Consider the following 15,375-nt stretch of genomic DNA (forward strand, 5'->3'; position numbering starts at 1 on the left):
TCAAAATATAACATTGTTGTCAATTGAGACTAGTTTACATCCATCTAACTCCAAAAAAAAACGTTGAAAATCAACCCCACGCCTTTCACTTTGATTTCAGTTGGGAAGGGAAATACGCCCCCGGAAACAACAAAGGTCGAAGTACCTCTTTCACATTTAGTAACCAAAAAAATCTTGAAAATCAACCCCAACACCTTTGACTTTTATTTGGGTTGACTTTGATTTGGGATGGGAAGGGAAATATGCCTCGAAACAACAAAGGTCGAAGTACCTCTTTCACATCTAGTAAATTACTATTATCCCTTGAAATCCACTTCACATGCAGTAAATTACTATTATCCAGTAATGCTACCTAGCGTCCAATTCACTAAGGGTGACATCATTTATGGAAGGAACGAAAGGACTGTATGTAGAGGCAGACGAAACGGATGACGCGGTGGCAGAGGGCCGTGACTGCTGAATCCCACTGCTAGAGCTGCCGGATGTGGATCCTCCGTGGCCGCTGTCACTATTTTTCACAAATGCGGGTTTTGTTGGATTTGCTAATGTCACAGGAGCGCTGGAGAGCATCAATATAACATTAGACATGATTGGACGGAGGCCTGCATCAGCTTGCGTGCATAGAAGGGCAACATGAATGCATCTTAAAGCTTGCTCCTGCCTGATTGTTTCCGCCAATGTCGAATCTATCATATCTGGAAGACACCCTCGCTTGTATAATCTCCATGCCTGCATTACAAACATCCAAAGAAAATACTGTTGCTCATCTCCATTTTCTGCATTACAAACATCTCCATTATTTGCAACCATTGTTGCTCATACAAAAAAGTAATCATGATCCATTGAAATCTTACCCATTCTAATAGGCTTTGCATTTTATCCGGGAAATTTAGTTGAGTGCTTTTCCTTGCACTCACAATGTCAAGGACTAGCACTCCAAAACTATAGACATCCACCTTTACTGATAGTTGCCCCCGCATTGCATATTCTGGAGCCATGTAACCGCTAGATACTCCAACGAATTTCCTCAAATGAGTGGGGTGTTTAATGTGGGTAAATCACACGACTCCATAAATGTAAATTGTTCATAAATTGAATTAGCAAAGGGTAGAGGTAATATTCTCACCATGTCCCTAATAAGTGTGGTGATTGTAGCTAAATCACACTATTGCATAAATGCTTAACTGCTGATAAATTGCATAAGGGAACGGTAGAGGGAAATGTTCTTACTATGTTCCTGCAGCTTTTGTTTCGATGTGAGTCTCGTGTTCAGGAAAGAGTCTTGCTAACCCAAAGTCTGCTATCTTTGGATTCAATCTCTCATCCAGCAAAATGTTACTTGCTTTAATGTCTCTATGAATGATTCGCAATTGTGAATCCTGTTGAAGATAAAGAAGACCACGAGCTATACCCGTTATGATGTTGTGGCGTTTATGCCAATCAAGATGCCTCTTCTTCTCTGGATCTGTATTTGTATTTCTAGAATACCAAATTTGAAAACTCTTAAATAATCAATCCCATCAAATTTATAAAGGATTTATCATCTTTCTCTCACCCATTTAAAAAATCCGAAGTGACCTGCCAAACAGAAAGCTGTCAAGACTCTTGTTCGGCAAATACTCGTAGACAAGTAACCTTTCTCGTCCCTCGGCACAACACCCAAGCAGCTTTACAAGATTTCGGTGTTGAACATTGGCCACAAGCTTCACTTCATTCATAAACTCTCGTTTGCCCTGTCCAGACGTTACAGACAGCTTCTTCACTGCTATTTCTATTCCGTCTCTCGTTATTCCCTGAAAGAATCAGTCCCATTAACAACTAGGGAAAAATCCCTCTTCATCTTCATGTGATGTCAAGTCATGCAATTTCATGGGTTAAAAACAATAATAGATTCATACATACCTTGTATACAGGACCAAACCCTCCCTCTCCAAGCTTCTTATTTTCATCAAAATTATCCGTTGCTTCCATGAGATCTTCTACGGTGAAGAGAATTTGCGTCTGCTTCAGTTGCGTCGATTCTGGATCACTCCCACGTGTTTCTGTGTACACCCGAAAAAGGGTTAATAAAAATTTAATTTCATGAGATTAACATAAGTTTGGTCGTTCGAAACACAGGCCAAAACTCCAGATCTACCTTCATTCTGCGCACGGGTTCCTTGCCTCTCTGAGATAGATGATCTCATTTTCCTCCACTTTGCAAACAAACAGGCCATTAACACGAAGCACGCCTCCCACAATCCCCATTATTATGGGTAATGTTTTTGAAGAGAAACCATCTGTAGAATAAGATCATGGAGTACATGATATTATTATATATAAAAAATGAAATTACAATCAAATTGTATAATCTACAAATCATAAAGCTGAATGCAGCAGTGAGAGATTACTTGAGGTGGAGGTTGGAGGTTGACTAGCACTACTGGTGTCAATGAAGGGGTATATTTCATATCGGACCAGGCAGCTTCCAAGCAATGCTCCTCGGCTCATAGAATAATCGTCGCTGACGTTGTTAATTGCGGTTTGCTAACAAGATTTGCAGTCCGTGATGGATAGATCTCTCCAACACTGAACTTCACCGTAAACGGTGCCATTAACAGAATATGTAGCTGATCGTTGAGCGAATCCCTTCTTTGTAAAATTGTAGGCCTCATCAGACAGGTTGAAAAGTAGATTTGAAGTAGTGGTCGTAAAACTATTTATATCACCACTACTAATATTGCTACTGTTGACCAAACGTTTATACAGAGTGGTGTCTAGACGTGAGAAATTAAAGTTCTCGTATCGCAGGTAGCAGTTGTCCAGCAATAGTCGACCACCTGTTTTGTACGGGCAAAGTTGGCGAACGGTTTCGTTTGCTTTCTGTGAACAGGTTGAACAGTTTTGTTCAGATATGTCACCTGCGCACTGGAGAAGGCCATAGATTCTGTCGAGATTTTGTACATACGAAGAAGTGTTGAACCCTGTTTGAGGTGTATTATTCACCAGATCACCCATTACACTATTCAAATTGCTGGAAAATGTACTTCCATCAGCGTAAGTAGAAGCATGATGAAAGAAAATAGTTGCCTGCTTACAAGAATTAGCGAAGTATAAACAATTATACTTATCGAAGTTCTTCATAATGACCATCAGATAGACAAGAGAGTTGCAAAATCGATGTAATTGCTCTGAGAACGTAGGCGACCTTTCAAATACAGAAACACTGAACTAGGAACTAGGAATTGGAACGTGAGAGCATATGACATTTTATAAGTTATAATTTTATTATAATTTACTTAATTTTTAAATTTTAGGATAGTTTTTAATTGTAGTAATTTTATATGTATCATGATGTAAGTGTTCTGATATATAGATATTTGTTTTATATGTCCGAGTTAGCATATGAGTTAAACATATATATTTGAAAGTCATGTAACAAGATTTTTAACTATCAGATTCACTTCCACTTTGCCATGAAGATCCTTAATTTGTTTGTTAAAATATTATGGAAAAATACCATGGCTTATGAGTACCACATGCCCAAAAAACCATAAATCATTTCATAACTAAAGTATTTAATTTAATTTTTTTATAACCTTTTTTGATTAAGTACACAAAAAATTCATATAACTATATTTAAGATAAATTACAACCTTTTACTACTAAAAATATTCTATAAATATTTATACAAGATAAATCCCTATATCTATCTATTAATTATTAAATTGAAATATTAAAAAACCTATTCTAAAATAAACACCCCTCTCAGTGTAAATATTGCAAGTTCCATGGTGGTCTTGTTATTGTTGGACAAATTTTAACATTTATACATATACGTGAACACCCCTCTCAGTGTAAATATTGCAAGTTCCATGGTGGTCTTGTTATTCTTGGACAAATTTTAACATTTATACATATACGTGTAGAGTTGTAAAATAAATACAATATTTCACTTAATTGGAGTCGCCAAGATACTTGTCGAGAAATCTTATATAGTTGTAAAATAAATACAATATTTCACTTAATTGGAGTCACCAAGATACGTGTCAAGAAATCTTATATAGTTTAAGAAGAAATATAGAGAAGGATGAATTATGATGCTCTTTCAACTTTGAAGTTGTTTGACTAAAAATCCTTTAGAGTTATTATTATATTATAATTATTGTATATAATATAAAGTTAGATGAAACGAAGAGTTTTGAGGAAGACGAATAGTCTCTCGTGAAATGTGAAGTGAATATATATTTTAATAAAGTTGTTTACGCTTTTTTTCATATTTTTGTTTTTATGTATGATGATTATATGTGTAAATGCTTTTTATTCCATTTGTTTATAGTAGATAGATTGTTTGCTTTGATTGGTTTTTGTCTTCTGTTTATGATTGCAAATACTGAATGAGCGGATTCAGTTCGAGAAGGAGCGACGAGAGCAATTCAAAGAAGACAAAGGGAGGTGAAAGATAAAAAGTAGGTCTCTTGTCTTATCTATCTATCATAGGAAAAGGTTAAACTCTTTAATTCTGTTGTTCTAAGTGTAGCTCCCCACTTAGGGAAGATGTGTTTATCCATAGATACAAATTCCATATAAAAAATTGGCGACTCCCCGGGGAAGGATCTGTCGTTCCTGGTAGCTTACTATCATCATATTACACCCTAGTAGACTTTACTTGACTTCATTGATCTTATTTCAACCTTTTTGAACTGTTTTTGGCCAAAAAGTTTTGCTTAGATGTCTTTTGATTGGTCTCTCTGGCACCAGCACAGGCTTGGTCAGGGGACAGTGCACTACAGAGCACCCCTGGCTTAGAAACAGTGCTCTGCAGCACAGTCTATCCCACTCAAACCTGTGCTGATCCTCCTTAAGCCAAAAAACCCACCTTTGACTTGGATTTTTCCAAATTTGCTTCTGAAGTTGTTTGCTGAAAGATCAATGATTGTTATGGTTTTGAAATCAATTTGAATTTCCTCTTCTAGCCCTACTTTGACCTTGATTGTTTAGTGTTTCTTAAGAGATTTCTTTATCATTATCAATTCATCGTCAAAGTTAGCTTACATCGATTAGTCTTTTTGGAAAAGGAAGTGTCATAAAGTCTTCATTTCTTTGAAAAAGACACAGTCGTAATGTCTTCGTTTCTTGTGAAAAGTATTGATTGATTATTTGTGCATCTAGTTCCTTTTTGTTCATCTAAACATTAAAGGGGTTGAAAAGAAAAACTTGCATCGTGCATATTGTGGTTTGTGAATGCTTGATTGGGAAAGCTAGGGAAATTGGATTAGGTGTGCTCTTTTCTCTTTGTCAAAGATCTGATTGCTCTATTCCATACTAGCTACGACTTTCATTGTTAATTAAATGAAAAAATGTTTCTCATGTTAGTTGCATTCTAGGAATTGCAAACATACATCATGTGGTGAACCTTGAAAGGAAAATTCTTAAGAAGATCAACTTAAAATTTATCTCAATTAACCTAATGGAGCATTGTAACTTAAGACATAACATTTAGAGGTTCTAGACTAGAGACGTGTTCCAGCATCGTTAAACATAGCAACTGTCGCTAATTGTCTGCGATACATTCCGAGTGTGATATCTCATTCCACGTACGTAAGTATATCGTACCTTGTCCATGTACTTTCGACTATATAGGGTGGTGTTACAGTACGTAAAGTATAAAGGAATGCTCTCGTTGTGTGGTTTCGCATTAGACAGCACTAACACGAATTAGGCCTCCACGTACTTTCAGGTATATATGGGAGGAATATATTAGGTTGCTATCCATCCATAGGTAACTCAGTCGACCACCTTATACACTATAATATACCGAACACAACATTCGGGGAGATTTCCTGCATGTATGTTAAGTCCTTTGTTTACTGAGGCAGTGTATTGTAGTTCATAGTTACTTGGTAATGCTTTTGCCTAGATTATCCCTATTTTGTTTTGTTATTTTGATTAAAATAAATTAATTGACCGCGGATAACATCCTCCACGTCACTCCTTAGTTGATCTTAGGTTGAAACATATGGCAACAACTCCGGAGTCCACCGATCATGGAATTCCTTTTGATGGGAAATCTAGTCCATTTCCTCCTTTCAGAAATATTGGTGCTCCTTATATGGCTACATTGTCCCTTTCAGGACTTACCATCGGCTTGCCAGTATGGTTGTTCTCAACCTCCTTGGCCCCGTAACTAAATATTCCTACAACTATATAAAATCAACCTCCGGTTGATCCTAAATTTGACTCGTTGCCTTCTTCCTTGGTTGTTTCTTCCTCCGCTTCTACCTCTTCGCCTCATGAAAGTATTGGTACTAGTAACCAGGTGGCTAAGAAGAAGAAGAAGAAGAAGCAAATTCAGCAACCGGGCAACCAAGAAACCATTGTTTCGAATGAAACTTCTGACGAGAAACCATCCAATAAGCCTCACAAACTTTGATATCCTTGCAAACTTTGTATGGGAGAACATCTTCTTTGAAATTGTTCTAGTATTCCTCAGATCTTAGAAGAATGGTCTTCTTGTTCACATCATCCTATGTCATCAACTTCTGGAGATCATGCTAGTGACACACCATCACTTAGTGGTAGTAAAACTCATGGAAAGAAGGGTAAAGTTAAGTTTCCCTATAGGTTATGTGAAGGGAATCACCCCATTCACCTTTTTCCCTATCTGGATGAAGCCCAAAAAGTGTTGGATAACCATCCTACTTCTCTGCAGCGACTTCCCTCTAGTTACAGGAGACTATCCCTTAATCCTTCACTTGTTGATGAAGTGACTAACCCAAATCAACCATTGATCAAACCCACTCTCTCTGATTATGAATCCCATGAGTCTATACTTGACCAATCATAGGTCGAGGAAACATTTGACCCTATTTCACCTTTAGTTAGTCGTACCTTTCCCGTAGAGAGTGAGTATGATACCACTCAGGTTCTTTTCATTTCTTCAGATTCCAATGAGCTTGGAGGCAACCCTCCTATTCCATCAAGACAGGAGGAAAATCTTCTTGTTCTCATAACACAAGGGGATAATTCTCCCATTCTTACGGCACCCCCTCCAAGTAGTTTGGTCACTTCCTTTGATTGGAATCGACTAGCAAGATGTCGTCTTCCTTCTTATGTGCCTTTCCAAATCATAGTACAGGTTTATAATATGATTGTATCTGGCACTATTATAGATGAAGGTGCATTTTTTAGTATCCTTTCCTCCATTGCTTGGCAAGTGCTCGGTTTGCCACCACTTGTGCCTGTTACCCAGAATCTGTTGGCTTTTAACAAAGGAATTAGTCAACCAATAGGGATCCTTCCTTAGTTGCATATTACTTTGGGAGGAAATTTTTTTTATCTCAATGTGATGGTAGTCCCAGGCCCTTTAGATTACAATTTATGTCTTGGGCATGACTATGTTTATGACAAGGGAGGTATTGTTTCAACACTCTTTCGAGCGATGTGTTTCCCGCATGAAGGCATAATTGTCACCATTGACCATCTTTCATTTCCCGGTCCAAATATGGCTTCCATTCAACCATCTTCCCTAAATCGTCCATTTGTCCTAATGGTATCTTCCCCGCCATAGGTCAATTATGTGGCAACCTGGTCCATGCCTACATCAACTGACGATCAATTTCGTGATGTTGTACATTATGTACTGGGGGCATTGGAACCAGATCTCTCTAATGGATTCCTTGCTACGAATCCCTTCCAGAGCATTTTTCTCCCATCTGATGAGAACCTCTTGGAAGTCATGACCTCTTATGGGTTGTGATCAAGGAATACAAGCATAGTTCCTTGTCTTGTTTCAAGCTCGTTAAAAAATGAAACAAGGAATATGAGGATAGTTCCTTGTCTTGTGTCAACCTCGTCAAAAAATGAAACAAAGGGTACGAGCATAGTTCCTTGTCTTGTGTCAAGCTCGTTAAAAAATGAAACAAGGAATATGAGAATAGTTCCTTGTCTTGTGTCAACCTCGTCAAAAAATGAAACAAAGGGTACGAGCATAGTTCCTTGTCTTGTGTCAAGCTCGTTAAAAAATGAAACAAGGAATATGAGGATAGTTCTTTTACTGTGTCAACCTCATTAAAAAATGAAATAGGTCACAGAGCATAGTTCCTTGTCTTGTTTCAAGCTCGTTAAAAAATGAAACAAGGAATCTTAGCAGAGTTCCTTGTCTTGTGTCAAGCTCAAAAAAAATGAAACAAGGTCCCCTGGGGCAAAGTTCCAATTCAAGTCTTTGATTAGATCTCGTAAAATCCTAGTTAGGTCTTTCACTTGATCTTGTAAATGAACCTTCATTCCATCCACCTGATAGCCACAAGTAGTCTACTTAGGAGAATGCAATGAAGCTTGGGGGGCATGCACCTAGAATCGAGTCATCATGCTAGGTGCATGTAAACCAATTTCAAGCATAGTTTTTCATTTCAAGCTTGTGTAATCATGAAATTGAACCCAAGACTAGTTCCCTATGGTTCAAGCTTGTGTAAAAATGAACCCATATCCATTTTAACCCTCATGATTACCATTCTATCAGCTTCTTCTGTCAGATGAGCCTTGGTTTGTCTCCTTCCATCATCACTATCTGCTTGGCCGATCATACACTTTCACTTGGTTGTTTTACCCTTTTTGAGGAACAATTGAAAGGAGTGGTCCTATTATCTAGCCTCTTCATCGAAACTAGTTTCTATCCTAGACGCCACTCGTTCCTCTAAGTGGAGTCCTCTTTAAGCTCTTTTTAGACTCTCGAAATATGAAAAGATTGTCAAGAACTTGTCATTTTCAGCTCGTAAATGGATTGGAAACGACATCTACTCAATTAAAGTTTAACCTTTTTCAGGACTGAGATAAATTACTTATGAAAAAGGAATACATTGATCAAACATGGTCAATAGGTTCTCTCTTGTATTATTTTACGTTTTTTTGGACTTGAGAGACAAATTTACGAAAAAGAATTTGTGGAGCTTTCTTTTTGTCCATTTTCAAACTCTCTAAACATGAAAAGGACCAAGTTCTCATTGTCGTTAAACTCGTTAAAACATCAAATAGCAACAAACTTCTCCATCATGACAAGATCGAGTTTCACCTTCACTAGACTCGTTAAAACATCACATAGTGATGGATTCACCTGAAGGGTGGAATTACATAACAAGCATATGTTATACTCCTCAAGCTTGATAAAAATAAAGAGGTATTGGTCAGCAATGACTGGGGAAACTGGGAAAAGGGGTAAACCATATTATGGTAGTAGGTCGCTCTTGAACATGACACTTTCACTTCATCACTGTGACTATTTGGGTTGGGTTATTTGCTTGATGGTTATCATACCTATGGTCTATCACACCATCCATCACTTTGGTTTTGGGTCAATGCTTCCAATTCATTCAGTGTCGCCGACATGTTCAAGAGAAGTCACTCAGTAAAATTCATCCTTTACAATACTCATAAACCTTCATTTTCATGACTTCCATTCCTGAACCTTGTTTCCTCAATCACATTCTGTCTCCAAAAATCATTACACTCATTTCATGTTGTTGTTGTGGGATACATCAAGGCCCTCCTATGACGAGTCACTTCTTGTCGACATCAACACATTATCCAAGAAGTTGACTTAGAAACACCCTTCCAGTACCTTGGGGCTTGCATACATCAATGGCAAGTTTCTCGCTTTCAGTGACAGGTTGACATCACTAGCCTTTGATCGAAAGACTTTGTATGGTGTTCGACATCAAAAAATCCATTAACACCATGCAGAATGTACTGCAGTACCTTGAGGATCATTATCATTATCGGTGATTTCTCTCATAGCTTACATCATTGGTTGGTAATCAGATGGTGTCTTCTGATGTTCGACTTTAGATCACATTTTCACATGGTTAGACTCATACTTGAGCGAACGATTGGACGAGATAGAAGACCCGGGATCTAGTTTCATCCATCCGAGCTGCAATTTCAGGCGATTACTAAATCATTTTTACAATGGATTTACATAGATGGTCATCCAATCACGAGTCTATATCTGTAGATGACTATATGATTTATGTACATGTAATGAAAAGTTTATATGCTGAGCATGGGTATGCCTTCCCTCTGCGATTAATGAAAAATCCAAAATATCATGATATTATGTATTGTAATTTATGCAGGTCACAATCCGCTTCAAATCCTCCTCATCACATCATAAAGCATATCACTTGACATTATCATTTTCGACTTCATGCTTTAGGGGGTAGCTGTTACAGGTCTATTTGGGCACATCACTACTGACATTCCGATCAGTACAATTAAGGCTCATCAAAACCTAAATCAGTTGCTACATGCCTTAGACAAGTCATCACATTGAATGCCTTCATTCCTAAGAGTTCCCTGGCCTGAAGACCTCCTGAAATGCCTCCTCGGGAGACCAGCATAGCCTTGTTCAGGGGTAATTGTGCTGCAGAGCACTTAGGCCCATTCAACCCTCCTTTGCAGAGCACTTAGGCCCACTTACACATGTGCTGGGCAATAAAGAGAGAAATCTCCATAGGGTTCTGGGAATATTCCTTGGTTTTAGATAATTATAGAAGATTCCCACCTCTTATACCCTCCTATGAGCTCGAAATTGGATAGGCTAAGGATCCATTAACCTCCTACCCTCTCATCCCTTCCTCCATGGAAACTAACTCCATGTTTGGAAAGCCATTCAATGCCCAATTTATTACAAAACCACCTCCATTTTTGTATAAATTGAGCACTCATCATAGTGATCAGGGGCTAGACTTTGAAGATTGTAATTTGAGGTTTGAGATCAGAATTAAGTAATGTTATGCTGATGGACTGGTGTGATTTTGGTGTGATGAAGGATGGAACTCAAGCTGGATGAGTGACATGGGATCAGACTTCTTTGGTTGTAACTCTTCCTTCTACTTTTAATAAAGTTGTTTACACCTTTTCCCATATTCTTATCTTTATGTATGATAATTATATGTGTAAATGCTTTTGATTCCATTTTCTTATAGTAGATAGATCATTTGCTATGATTGGGTTTTTTTTTCTCTATTTATGATTGCAGGTACTGATCAAGCGGATTCAGTTCGAGAAGGAGCGACGAGAGAAATTCAAAGGAGACAAAGGGAGGCCAAATATAACGAGTAGGTCCCTTGTCTTATCTATCTATAATAGGAAAAGGTTAAACTCTTTAATTATTTTGTTCTAAGTGTAGCTACTCACTTAGGGAAGATGTGTTTATCCGTAGATACAAATTCCATATAACACCCATGCACACACCTCTAGCTACAAATTGGATGAAGGAGAATTCCACTTCAGGTGAAGAGGTTGATGTTACCATTTACAGGTAGGTCTTAGGGTCTTCGATGTATCTTGTGAACACAAGACTCGACATGTGCTATGCAGTAAACCAGTTGAGTCAAGTTATGGTGGGGCCTACCAAGCTATATTGGAAGGCAACAAGGTATGTTTTATGGTACCTCAAAGGTACTACTGAGTAAGGATTATGGTACAAGAAGATAGAGAGAGCCAAGATCCAAGGCTTTACCAAAGCAGATGGGGCAAGGAGTCCATCAGACAATAAAAATACTTTAGGTGCTACCTTCGTTGTTGGGTCTACAATTATTTCCTGGTACAGGAGGAAGCAGAGGTTTATGGCACTCAGCTTAGGAAAGGTTGAATACATGGTTTCATGTCAAGCAACATGTGGAGAAATTTGAAGGAGGAAAATACTTGTGGGACTATTCAGTTAGGAGATGGATCTGACAGTAATATATTGTGATAATCAAATTTGCATTAAGCTCTTTCAAAATCTTTTATTTCATGAGAAGTCCAAGCACATTGATATCTCATATCATCATTTGTGGGATTGTGCGCAAAGGAGAATTATGTTTCTACAATACATTCCAACTCAGGAGCAAGATGCTAACATATTGAAAAAGGCATTTTCAAGTGGTAAATTTCAATTCCACATCTGAAATATAGGGGTGGTGAGAAATCCCTTTCTTGGTAAGAGGGAGTGTTGAAAAAATGTAGCAAGAAAGGCTCAATTTGACTTTAGCCTTAGTAAAATTGACTAAAATCTAATTTCCAAATCGACAATAAAACCTGGAGGTAATTAGCTAGTCTGACATTGATATTGTAACTTAGTTAGTTCAATAAATTTGAGTTAGAGGGCTTGGAGTTCAATTATGCATGTGTGATTGCTAAATTTTAGCAATCCTATTTAGTTATTTTTAGTTGTACTCAGTTAACTGACCTCTAACTATTGATAGAGTCAGTTGAAGGTCAGTTGTGCAGTAGAATAGTAATCTAACTTAGATATATATTAGTTAACTCATCAATCAACCTAAAAAAGCTAGTGCATGCAGAGAATTTGAGTTCGTCAGCTGAAGTGGAGATGACAAGGTAGTGTAACAAGTAGTTGTAAACTAGTTTGAGTGTACATGTGTTGCATGCAGTCTGATGATCAATCCTTCGGAATTGTGAAATCAATTGTAGGAAATTCCTAAAAAGTAGGGGCTAAATTCCTCAGGATTTGTGCAAGGAAATAAGAGGCTTGATGAGAAAATAATTGGATAAGTATTAGCCAGAGTTTGTAACTGTCCAGAGAGAACAATTATTCTTTTGTAGGTTGAGGTCAGAGTTGGAGCTAGCAATTGTAATAGATTCTCTATTCATCTTATTAATGCAAAGAGGCTTAAGGGGGTTTGTTCCTAGTGGGGTTCCCCTACAAATTACTATGTATTTGTGGCTTTTCTTATTGCATGTCCATCCATGCTATTATAAATTGTGAAGTTGACTCCAAAGATTGGTAGAGTAGAATTTTGTCTCTTGATTTTAGATTAAATCTCTTGAGTAGTTGTAATTCTATCAAATTTCTACAAGTTGTGCCTCATTTTCCAGTGGGTGCTCCCTTAACCTCTAATTTTGTAGTTGCATTTTCTCCCTCTTGATTAACTATTTGAATTTGAAGTCAGTCATTTCCTTACCCATTTGTTGCATCTTTTCCTCCATGAAGCCTACATACTCCACTTTCTTTGATTTGGAAATCTGCATCCACTGGTGAGTTCAACTTCTATCCTTTTCTAACTCAAATAGGAGGGGAATTACAAACTTTTCAGGTATAATTCTTCCATCTTGAACAAAATTGTAATAGGATCCAACATCAAGTTGTGGATCAGGCTCTTGGAGTCCTTGTGGACCTCCTTCTCCCTCCTGAGGTGTTGTTGTCCCTTCCTGTAGCAAATTCTCCTTATCTTGTGGAAATTTTTCTCATTCCTATAGCAAGGTAGTTTCTTCTTATGAATACTTGAATCAAGTTTCCCTAGTGGTTGGCCCCCTTTGGTATGTGCAAGGCTACTTTCCCTTGGCTTTGAGGGAGGTGAATTCCTCAATTTTCCTTTTTCCTCGACCCAATTGTCCTTCTCAGTGGGAGACAAATTCCTCAATTGTGATTCAAACTGTTGAAGGAGGTTGAGGCTTCCCATGTTTGATCCTAGTTCTTTTCCTCCTTTTGAAGTATAAGGGACCCTAGTTGGGCTACATCCTTTTGGGTTTGATGGGTGTCCTAAGGGCTGTTAGCGTGGAATTCACCTCTTTTTCTTCATCCCCTTCCGAGAGGCTTACCAACTTCTCTTGTTTTCCGTTCTTCTAAGGTCTATATCGCTCCCCAAGGGTCTCTTTTGCTGCCTCTATTTTTCCTTCCTTTTCCTTTCTCCCTCTCAAATTCTCTCCAAGACAAATATTCCTCATTAATACACTTGCATTCTTCACATGTTTCCACCTTTAAGACTAAAGGTAGCTACTCTAGCTTTCATGTTTTATGAATAATCATGCAACCTAAAGAACTTCCTCGTGTCAAGAAACCATGTCTCTTCATCCTCTAGATTCTTCATTTCCCCATCAAAAGTGGGTCGCTTCACTTTCTTAAATTCATATGGGAAATAACCCCTATCACTCCTCTTGTAAGGATGATACCAATTATGATCATAGTGGCTATCTGAATCAGAGCTAAAATCATTCATGTGTCTATCCCTTCTCCTCTCCGAAGTACCTAACAATCTGCCATCTCTCACTGTATCATCTCTAACTGATCGACAACCACCATGCGATCTACTCTTGTATGCCCCATTATTTTTATCTTCTTTCTCATGACTGATCCATAGTTGTCCTTGTCGCTGCAAATTCGACAAGCTTTGAAGTATTACTACATTTATATTTGCTAGATTTTCCTGAGCATGTACGATTCTATGATGATATACCTTGCAACTCCTTATTTATTCCTTTAAACTTCTCAGTGTAACTACCAAATCAGAAGATTTCCAAACACCATACTTCTCTTCAGATTCATAGGTAGAGTCTCTGTAGTCAACCATCTTTCTAGCCATTTGATGTTTCTTCTTGTAAGGTATATTATGTTAGCTAAACCAAATCATAATAAACCAATGTAACTTAGTATAGCTCGGGGAGGATACCTTGTATGCAAGATCAATAAATTAGCATGATACATGTATAACATAATCATGACAACATATAGAAACATAAAACATAAGCATATGACCATGCAATCATCATTCTAGCTAGGGCCTAGTCATCAATGCATGACCTTAACAACAACACACACCACGACCTCATGCATGACAACAACCACTAGATCATTGTACTCTTGAACATATGTAAACATGAACATGCATAAGAAATGCATAATGAACTACACAATCCATAAAAAACATATGATCAAGCATGAATAAACAATACTTGAAATCAAACCTACAAGAATGATACATGCAACTAAGCATACAAGAATGTAACCAAACATACTACAACAATACATGTAAATGACACAAGTCAACATGTAGCCAGTCATACACTTGCGATTTTGCATTCCACAATAACAACCTCAAGTTTCACATGACAACATCACTACAACCATGAAAAACATCTTGCAAATGCAACAAGAACATGGAATGAAAGTGTGAGAGAGACACATGAAACTGACATGCATGCATGACCAAAACATATTCCATCCAGTCTAAGGGGTGAACCATGCTTTTATACCACTCTGTAACACCCTCCTCCCACATCTACCCAAGCAACTATGAGGCCACTATGATATGATTTGATCTCCTAAGTCACATTAAGGAAGTTGAACAAATAAAAACACACCATACAAACATCCAACATCATCAACAAAACCCTCAGATTACAGGTCAGCCACTCAGAAAGCCTGTCCTTGGGTTCCACTATTGTTTTAGGTCTGTTGACCCATAGTCACTCTCATGATATGGGCAAGGGTGCGGCCAGCAACCTAAATCCACTCTCACAAGATTGCCTGCCAGCGACCATGGACCAAAATTGGCAGTGTCGTGCCAACGACTGTGGACCAAAATTGGTAATTTTGTGCCAGCGACCCTGGGATTTAAG

The 15,375-nt window shown here is 37.9% G+C and overlaps 1 protein-coding gene across 1 annotated transcript in view; it reads right to left on the bottom strand.

The window, feature by feature from the left end:
- Positions 1-348: 348 nt before the first annotated feature.
- Positions 349-15,375, bottom strand: part of LOC149222882 (uncharacterized) — a 68,160-nt gene continuing 53,133 nt past the window's right edge. Inside the window, exons 8-13 of the mRNA XM_089387708.1 lie at positions 2,580-3,069; positions 1,903-2,042; positions 1,583-1,793; positions 1,231-1,465; positions 888-1,005; positions 349-732 (exon numbers count right to left, since the gene is read on the bottom strand). Coding sequence (XP_089243834.1) covers positions 349-732; positions 888-1,005; positions 1,231-1,465; positions 1,583-1,793; positions 1,903-2,042; positions 2,580-3,069 — 1,578 coding nt within the window. The remainder of the gene's footprint in view (positions 733-887; positions 1,006-1,230; positions 1,466-1,582; positions 1,794-1,902; positions 2,043-2,579; positions 3,070-15,375) is intronic.

This window comes from Pinus tabuliformis, chromosome Q (assembly GCF_031772625.1).
Source record: "Pinus tabuliformis cultivar Carrire ecotype Pingquan chromosome Q, CPIR1, whole genome shotgun sequence".
Taxonomy (NCBI): domain Eukaryota; kingdom Viridiplantae; phylum Streptophyta; class Pinopsida; order Pinales; family Pinaceae; genus Pinus; species Pinus tabuliformis.